Below are 8,376 nucleotides of genomic sequence, written 5' to 3'. Positions count from 1 at the left end.
CATAGCGCAGGTGCGCTTGGGGCGGGTAGGGTGGCTGGCTTGAGACCGTGGTACACCACACAGAATCCGAAGTGCCAAAGTCGAGCATGGTCATACTGTCAATGACCAGCAGGGACCTGACAGGGCGGAGGACAGGGTGAGTTTGACCTGGTCTTGCTTGACCAGATGGTGTGCGACAAACGTTTCCTGCGGGTAGTTTGCAGGCAAGTGGCAGAAATTCTGCCCGGTAGGCTGTGAGCGGGACATAGGCCCAGTTGGAAGGGTTTGTAGCGGACGCCTGTGCTGCGCGAGCCACGCCACAAGCGCAGGCAACATGCTACGTGTCAGTCGTGACGACAATGTGCGGTGGTCGACATGACGTGTCTGCCATTGACTTGGCCATTGACCGATTTGTGCCGGAAACAATCGTGTCTCGACCCCCCCCCCCCACAATCATACCCCCAACAATAAATCACGTTACCCCCCCACAATCATACCCCCAACAATAAATCACGTTACCCCCCCAACACCCCTCTCCACGCCCACCCCTCCCACCATGCTCCACTCGTCGTCGTCCTCCTCCTCCTCCTCCCCTCCCCTCCCCAGCCTCCTCACAGTCGAGTCGGTCTCCATCGACACCACCACCACCACCACCACCACCAAGGTCCACCCGCTGCCCAAGGGCACGCGGACAGGCGCCACGTTCAACCTGGCCAACTGCGCAGTGGGAGCAGGCGTCCTCGGCTTGCCCTTTGCCATCGCTTCGGCTGGCCTTGCCCTCGGCTGGATCCTCCTCATCTTCCTCTCGCTCATCGCATGGCTCGGCCTCCGCTTCATCGTCTACGCCGCGACGGCCACTCGGGCCAACTCGTACGAGGATCTGGTGGCGAGAGTCGCCGGCGACAGGGCTGCCACGGCGTTCAAGCTCCTCATTGTCGCCTACTCGATGGGCGTTGCCGTGGGCTACATTGTCATCGTCGGCGATCTCATGCCCAAGGTGGTCGGCCATTGGATCGATGGCGACGCTGGCGATGACGAGGCCAGCCGCTCGTTCTGGGCCTCCCGGGCCGTGTGGCAGACGCTGCCGACCTTTGCCGTCATGCTCCCGCTCTCCTCGCTCCGCTCCATCGACTCGCTCCGCCACGCCTCCATGCTCGCCATCGCCGCCATCATGTCTTTGTCTTCACCGTCCTCCTCCGCGCCGCGCAGTACATCGCCACCCATCCGGGCTCGGACGTAGCCAAGCACGTCACCTGGTTCTCCTTCACCCCGGACATCTTTGTGGCCACGCCCATCATCGCCTTTGCCCTCGGCGGCCACCTCCAGTCCGTCGCCATCTTCAAGGACCTCGCTCCGCAGAAGCAGAGCCTCGCCAACTGGAACCTCATCGCCATGTACGTCGTCGTCGGCCTCTCCTCGCTCTACGCCGCCGTCGCCTCCTTTGCCTACATGCAGCACGGCGCAGAGGTCGAGGCCAACGTCCTCCTCTCGTTTGCCTCCTCCGACGTCCTCGTCCAGATTTCAGCCATCGCCATCTCTGTCGTCGTCACTCTCTCCTACCCGCTCTTTGTCTGGTCGCTGCGCAACTCGCTGGACATGCTGCTCTTCCCGGACGCCCGCCCGGCGCCCTTTGCCCGCCTCCTCGCTCTCTCCATCGGCATCGTCGCCTCCACCTACACCATCGCCATCCTCTTCCCGGACATCAAGTTCATCCTCTCCTTCCTCGGCTCCACAGGCGCCGTCCTCATCAAGTTTGTTGTCCCCTCCTACCTCTACCTCCGCACCGCACCGCCCGACGACTCCCGCATGCGCATCGGCGCCTGGGCCGTCCTCATCGTTGGCGTCGTCGTCGGCCTCGTCTCCACCACAGTTGTCCTTGTCGGCGCTGCCTCGTAAAAGCCCGCTCGCCACCATACACACATTCACACACACTCTCTCTCTCTCTCTCTCTCTCTCTCTCTCTCTCTCTCGCTCGCTCGCTCGCTCGCTCTCTTTCTCTGCCTGCCCGTGCTTTACCTCGCTCCGCCCCGCGCAGCAATCGCCTTCTGGCACGCCCGGATCGCCTTGGACAGCCGGTAGATGAGGATCTTGTGCTTGACCACTCGCTGCGGCTCGGCGCCGCTGCCCAAGCAGCCGCTCCCGCCGGCCCGGCCCTCCTCGCCCGAGTCGTACCCATCCGAGTCAGAGTCCGACGCAAAGTCGTCGTCGCCGTCACTGCCGCTCGCCTCGGTGCTGCCAGTGCCTCCCGAGCCTGAGCTCGAGTCATCCGACTCGTACTCGTCATCGTCAAACTCGTCGTCGTCGTCGTCGTCGCCGTCGTCGTCATACTCGGACCACGAGCCGCGCCGCCGCGAGCCTTTGCTCCGCCGCGCCCCAGCCCGCCCGCTCCGCAAACGCCCGCTGCCAGCCTTGCGCGAGCCGCTCGCCCGCCGCCCGTGTCCGCTCGCCTTGCGTCCGGACCGGCGCCGGCTGCTCTTCTTCTTCTCGCGCGCCTTGCCCTTGCGCCCGCTCGTCTTCTCCTTCTCCTTCTTCCGCGAGCTCCGCGTCTTGGCCTTGCCCTTGCCGCTCCCGCTCCGCCCGCCGCTTGACCCGCGCCGTCCGCTTCGCGCCGCGCTGCCTCCGCCGCCCGCGCCAGCCTTGCCCTTGCTTCGTCCGCTCCGGCCCTTGCTCCGCGTGCTCCCGCTTCCGCCGCCGGTCTTACTCCCGCGCCGTCCGCTCCGCCGCGACGACGACGCCTTGCCCTTACTACTTGCGCTCCCGCCTGCCTTGCTCCCGCGCCGCCCGCTGCCGCCGCCTGCCTTCTTGCTGCTGCCGCGCTTCCGCCGCGCCTTGCGCGACGCCCGCCGGCTGCTTGCCTTGCTCCCGCTGCCGCGCCGCCCGGCACCGCTCCGCCGCTGCCGCCGACTATGCGTCCCGCGCCCGCTCCGACTCTGCCCGTGCCCACTCCCGTCTCCGCCTTCATCGTCGTCGTCGTCCATCTCGTCGTCGTCGTCGTCGTCGTCGTCGTCGCACCGACGGAGACGCGAGCCCGAGCCTATGCTCCCAGCAAGAAGATTGAGGTGCGTCTCAGCCGACTCGACGCGGCGGGTGTGCCGAGCTGTGTGCCCATGGCCACGCTTGTGGTGGCGGCCGCGCCGGATGCGCGGCGAGAGGACGCCCGGCACCGCCAGCAGGTGGGCGTCGATGCCGAGCGAGGCCCGCCGCGGCCTACGGCCCCGCCCGCCGAGTCTGCTCGCTACAAGCCCATCCGGCGTGAGCGAGCGGTCGGGCGTGATGGCCACGACCGGGACAATGCCAAACACAATGCCCGCCGCCGCCGAAGCCGACGAGCTGGCCGCAGCCTCGGTGGTCGGCACCGCGCTCCCACCGCCGCCGCCGCCACCGCTACCAAGCGAGAGGCCCGAGCCGCGCCGCGGCATGCTCTTCGCCAGGGCAGCGGCCGCAGCAGCGGTGGCGGCCCGTGAGAGCGCCTCGTCCTCGTCCGAGTCGTCGACCGAGGAGAACGACGAGCCAAAGCCGTCGTCGGTCTCGTCGCCCTCGTGCGTGGCGTCGTAGGCGGCAGCAAGCGTGAGCGAGCCGTCCGCCACCGCCACCCACTGCCCGTCCATAGTCGGCACAAGCCCGGCCTCCATAACTAGGTTGCCCACCCGGAGCCCGCGCGCGAGCTCGTAGATGCGGACGCACGCCTCACCGGCGCACGCCACAAGCGCCAGCAGCGGGAAGCCCGGCCCGGCCCCGGCCATCGACGGCAGAATCGACTCGTCGAGCGGGAAGATGTCCAGCACACGCGGCCGCGAGCTCTCCTCCACGCTGTGCAGCAGCTCCAGCCGCGGCCGGATCTTGTACACCAGCAGCCGCCCGTCGTCGCCGGCAGAGAGGAGAAACCGCGACGAGTAGAACGCGAGCGTGTGCACCGCCTTGTTGTGCCCGCTCACCACTGCACGCTCCGTCCCTAGCGCCTCGTCGCGGAGCACCACGCTGCCGTTCGCGAGGCCCACCGCAGACAGCAGCGCGTCCGTCGACGTCGCGCTCGCCGTCACAGAGTACGGAAAGGTGAGCACATGCCCGGCGCCCGGCCCTTTGGGCCCGCGCTCGGCCACGGGCTCGCCACCGAGCCCGCGCGAGCTGATCGCCGCCATCCCGCAGCCGGTACGCAGCAGCGACGCGGCGTAGGTTGCCGCAGACGAGCCGCGCCCGATCCCGCCGACAAGCCCGGCCTCGCCCTCGCCCGCCACCGCTGTGCCTCCGCCGCTCGCACCGCTCCCGCCGTTGCTCCGGCTGCGGCCCGACGAGCTTCCGCGCTCGCCGCCCCCGCCGCCCGCCGTGCTGCTCGCCTTGCCGGCCTTCTTCCGCTTGGACTTTTTGGACGCCGCGCCATTGCGGTCGCCACTGTGTCCGTGCCCGTGCCCGTGCCCGTGCCCGTGCCCGTGCCCGTGCCCGTGCCCGTGCCCGTGCCCACTACCGGTGCCCTTCTCGCCTCCGCTGGCGCCCGCACCTCCACCCGGCCCGCCCGCCAACAGCGCGCCCGATGTGCCGGGCGTGGCGGCAAGGGTTGCGGCGGCGGCCGGTGTGAGCGGGTGGAGGTAGGTGTGGAGCTGGTTGCAGCCGGACCACCACACCACAAGCCGGAGGACGTCGTCAAGCGGGCCGACGCTAAAGTGGGCCACGGTCTCCACAGCCAGGTCGAGCTTGGCGTACATGGCATCGAGCGAGGCCACAACATCGCCGACCGCGTGTGCCTCGGGCGCCGCCAGGATCGAGCCCGGCACCAGCGCTGCGCCTCCGGTTCCGCTTCCACCGTCTCCGCCAGGCCCGCCCGGCCCGCTGCCGCTATCAAGTCCGCTCCCGCCGTGCCCGTGACCGCTACCGTGCCCGTGACCGCTACCGTGCCCGTGACCGCTACCGGCCATCTTCTCGCTGTGCCGCGAGGACCGCCGGCTAGTGCCGGAGCGCGGCCGCGAGCGCGACGAGCGCGAGCGGCGGAACGACGGATCGTGGCCGCTGTTTCCGCCGGCGCTGGCACCGGCGGGCGCGCCGGCCTGCAAGCTGACCTCAGCCGGTGCGCCACCTTCAGCTCGGTCTGCCGCCGACGGCGCGCCGCCGAGCTTGCCGGCGAGCTTGGCGAGGAGGCCCGGCTTGGAGCGGGCGAGGAGGTTGGACATGAACGGCGAGGCGGCAAAGGGTCTTGCATGTGGAATGCGGGCGAGGGCGACGAGGCGCGGGAGGGCCTCGGGCGTGGCTGCTGCCGGCAGCGCGTCGGGCTCGCCCGGCGGCACGAGCCACTGGTAGAGGACGATAGCGCCGTCGGTGGTGACAATGGCCACAACTTGGCCCGGAAGCTTGGCGCCGGAGTGCGAGGCGGTGACAGGCGACATGGCGACCGAGCCAACCAGGTGCGGAAACGAGTACCGCGCGACAAGGCGGAGCGGAAGCAGCGGAGGCGGCGCGGTCGAGGGGACCGAGCTCGGCACCGCACCCGGCTCGTGGTGGAAGCCTGCCGCCGAAGAGCCGGCCTGCGGCGTGTCGGCCGCGTCGCCGGCCTCGGCCCCGCCCGATGAGCCCGCGGCGTGATGGTGGTGGCGCGCCTCGTAGTGGGCGGCGGCGAGCGGGAGCGGCGCGCCAGGATCGCACGAGACGGCGGCAAGCTTGGTGACGTCGACCGAGCGGAGGGCGGCGGCGTGGGTACCCGGGAGGACCTCAAAGACGTGGGCGGTGTGATGGGCAGCGACGACGCAGAACGGCCTGTTGTTGAGCGGGCAGACCGAGGCGTAGACAGCGTCGCCGAGGCCTGCCGGGAGGCTCGCCTCGCCGAGGATCTGCAGGGCAGGAAAGGTGGCGAGGGCGAGGAGAGTGCCTGTGTCGAGGAGGACAAAGACGACGGCCGACGACGAGTTGGGCGCCATGGCCATGGAGACAACGTGGCCGGCGAGGTTGTTGACCATGTTGGACGGCTCGACGCGGGCGTGCTTGGCGGCCTTGCGCGCCGCCGCCGCCGCCGCCGCATTGCTCGCCTCCAACTTGCTCACCGCCGCCATGGTCCTCCGCAGAATGGTGTTGACCAGCTCGGTGATGGCCCCGTACGGTGCAGGCAGCGCGTCGGTCCTCACCTCAGGATCCTCGTACGCCGGCAGCTGTCCCGGGAAGTGCCGCTCGCCGGCAGCGTAGTACAGGTGCCTCGAGGTGAACAGCCCGCGGCCATCGACGAGCGGCTTGGACCCGTCGTCTCCTTCCGCCCCGGGTCCAGCACCTCGAGCATGGCTGTGACGACCGTCATCATGACCACGACCATGACCATCATGACCATCCCTCTCCCCGCCACCCTCATCCGACCATGAGCTCCACGTCGATGACGAGCTCGTCGCCGTCCCCGTCCCCGTCCCCGTCCCGCCCGCCATACCCAGTACAGCACCAGCAGAAACAGGACCACCAGCAGCAGCAGCAGTAGTAGTAGCCGATGCCGATGCCGCTGCTGATACCGATACCGATGCCGATGCCGATGCCGATATCGTCCCCGTCCCCGTCGTCCCCGATCCCCTCACCCCATCACCCGCCACCACAGCAAGCCCAGTTCGCGAGGAAGCCACCATGCCCGTCACACCACCACCAATGGCACGCTTGCCAGCACCATTGCCGCCACGAGTCGCACCATTACCGCCACGAGTCGCACCATTCCCGCCACGAGTCGCACCATTCCCGCCACGAGTCGCACCATTCCCGCCACGAGTCGCACCATTACCGCCACGAGTCGCACCATTCCCGCCACGAGTCGCACCATTACCGCCACGAGTCGCACCATTACCGCCACGAGTCGCACCATTCCCGCCACGAGTCGCACCATTCCCGCCACGAGTCGCACCATTACCGCCACGAGTCGCACGAGTGGCGCGAGTGGCACCATTCCCACCACGAGTGGCACCATTGACATTGACGCCGTTGGCACCATTGGCATCACCAGTGACTTTGGCAATGGTCATCGTTGCCGTTGCCGTCGTGGCTCTCTGCCATGACCTTCCCCTTCCCCTTCCCCTTCCCCTTCCCCTTCCCCTTCCCCTTCCCCTTCCCCCTTCCCTGGTCCCTTCCTTGGTCCCTTCCCTGGTCCCTCTCCCTCGTCGTCCTCCTCCCTCTCCAACAGCCATTTGTTCCGTGCGGAGGCAATGGCGTTGGGTATTGCTGCTGGGAGGGGGGAGGGGGGGGGGGGAGGGGGAGGGGGGGGAGGGGGAGAGGGGGAGGAGGGGCACCAACTCACTTCCCGCCCAAACACACCTAACCAGAAACGAACAATTAATGGTTGCCTATCAATGGCTGGGAATATGATCAGTGGTGGTGGTGGGAGAGGGGATGGGGAGATGGTGGGGATGGGGCTACGGATGGATGGGGCTACGGATGGATGGGGCTACGGATGGATGGGGCTACGGATGGCTGTGCTGCTTGTTGTTCGTACCTGGGGCTGGTATTGGCGAGAGGAGGGAGGTATTTCAGGCGATGATATTATGTGATCATCGACGGATCAAGGAAGAGGAAGGGTGTCTACTCCAGCCACGCGCAGATCACACACACACACACACACAAATCACACACACACACACACACACGCACACACGCACAGACAAATCACACACACGCACCTACAATCTGATCTCACTCATCGCCCCCTCCCCCCTCCCCTCCCATCCCCATCCCCATCTCCCATCTGCATTGTCAGCCCCCTCACCACGACACCACCACTCTTCATACCCCCCTTCCCATCCTCCCCATCCTTCCCATCCTTCCCATCCTCCCCCTCCCCCTTACCAAACTCGGCAACCATGCTCATCATCCCCTCCCCCTCATCCCATCCCATCCAATGCTATCCCCCCTCCCCCTCCCATTCCACCCCAAAATAACCATCATTGCAATCACCAAAAAAGAGCCATCCAATCCGTCGAGCAGCCAACCAGCCACCACCAACCACCAACCAACCACCACCACCACCACCACCATAGCCATCCCCACAACCACCACACTCACCCCCCTCACCCCCCCCCCCACCACCACCACCACCACCACAACCACCACCACAACCAGCCGTAACACCCTCCCCCACCCAAACAAGGTCAACCCCTTTCCCCTTCACTTTGGCTGTGACCTACGTGACATGGAGGTGGTGCGAGCGAGAGTCAAACAAGGCCGTGGTGTGAAACATGCTGATCGCATTGCTTTGAATAAGGAAGAGATAGCACATGTGGTGGCCAAGGGTTCATCGGATTGCATTCGTGCGTATGTGACATGGAGAAATCGTCGTCATCCCATCAACTCGGACCTCGTTTACTGGCAGTTCTTCTCTCGTGGCAACTCGACCTCCTGCTTCTCAGGTTGGCTCTCATTGGCCGAGGCCAATGCTCTTGCTCATCGCATTGC

General features: G+C 67.1%; 2 protein-coding genes across 2 annotated transcripts; one reads left to right on the top strand and one right to left on the bottom strand.

Annotated features, from left to right (window-relative positions):
* Window positions 1-535: 535 nt before the first annotated feature.
* On the top strand, window positions 536-1,890 carry AMSG_11186 (amino acid transporter; the record flags this gene model as incomplete). The annotated part of the gene is made up of 3 exons (XM_013897478.1): window positions 536-552; window positions 586-1,187; window positions 1,220-1,890. 3 exons carry the CDS (start codon window positions 536-538, stop codon window positions 1,873-1,875), a joined length of 1,275 nt encoding a protein of 424 aa, XP_013752932.1. The 3' UTR covers window positions 1,876-1,890.
* Window positions 1,891-1,991: 101 nt separating this feature from the next.
* Window positions 1,992-6,853, bottom strand: AMSG_11185 (uncharacterized protein; the record flags this gene model as incomplete). Its single annotated transcript, XM_013897477.1, has 3 exons — window positions 6,752-6,853; window positions 6,456-6,513; window positions 1,992-6,205 (listed from the first exon to the last, which is right to left on the bottom strand). The coding sequence occupies exons 1-3, from the start codon at window positions 6,836-6,838 to the stop codon at window positions 1,992-1,994; spliced, it is 4,359 nt and encodes a 1,452-aa protein (XP_013752931.1). The 5' UTR covers window positions 6,839-6,853.
* Window positions 6,854-8,376: the final 1,523 nt, after the last annotated feature.

The sequence above is a fragment of the Thecamonas trahens genome (assembly GCF_000142905.1).
Source record: "Thecamonas trahens ATCC 50062 unplaced genomic scaffold supercont1.70, whole genome shotgun sequence".
NCBI classification, from domain to species: Eukaryota; order Apusomonadida; family Apusomonadidae; genus Thecamonas; species Thecamonas trahens.
This window is presented reverse-complemented; position numbering and strand designations above follow the sequence as displayed.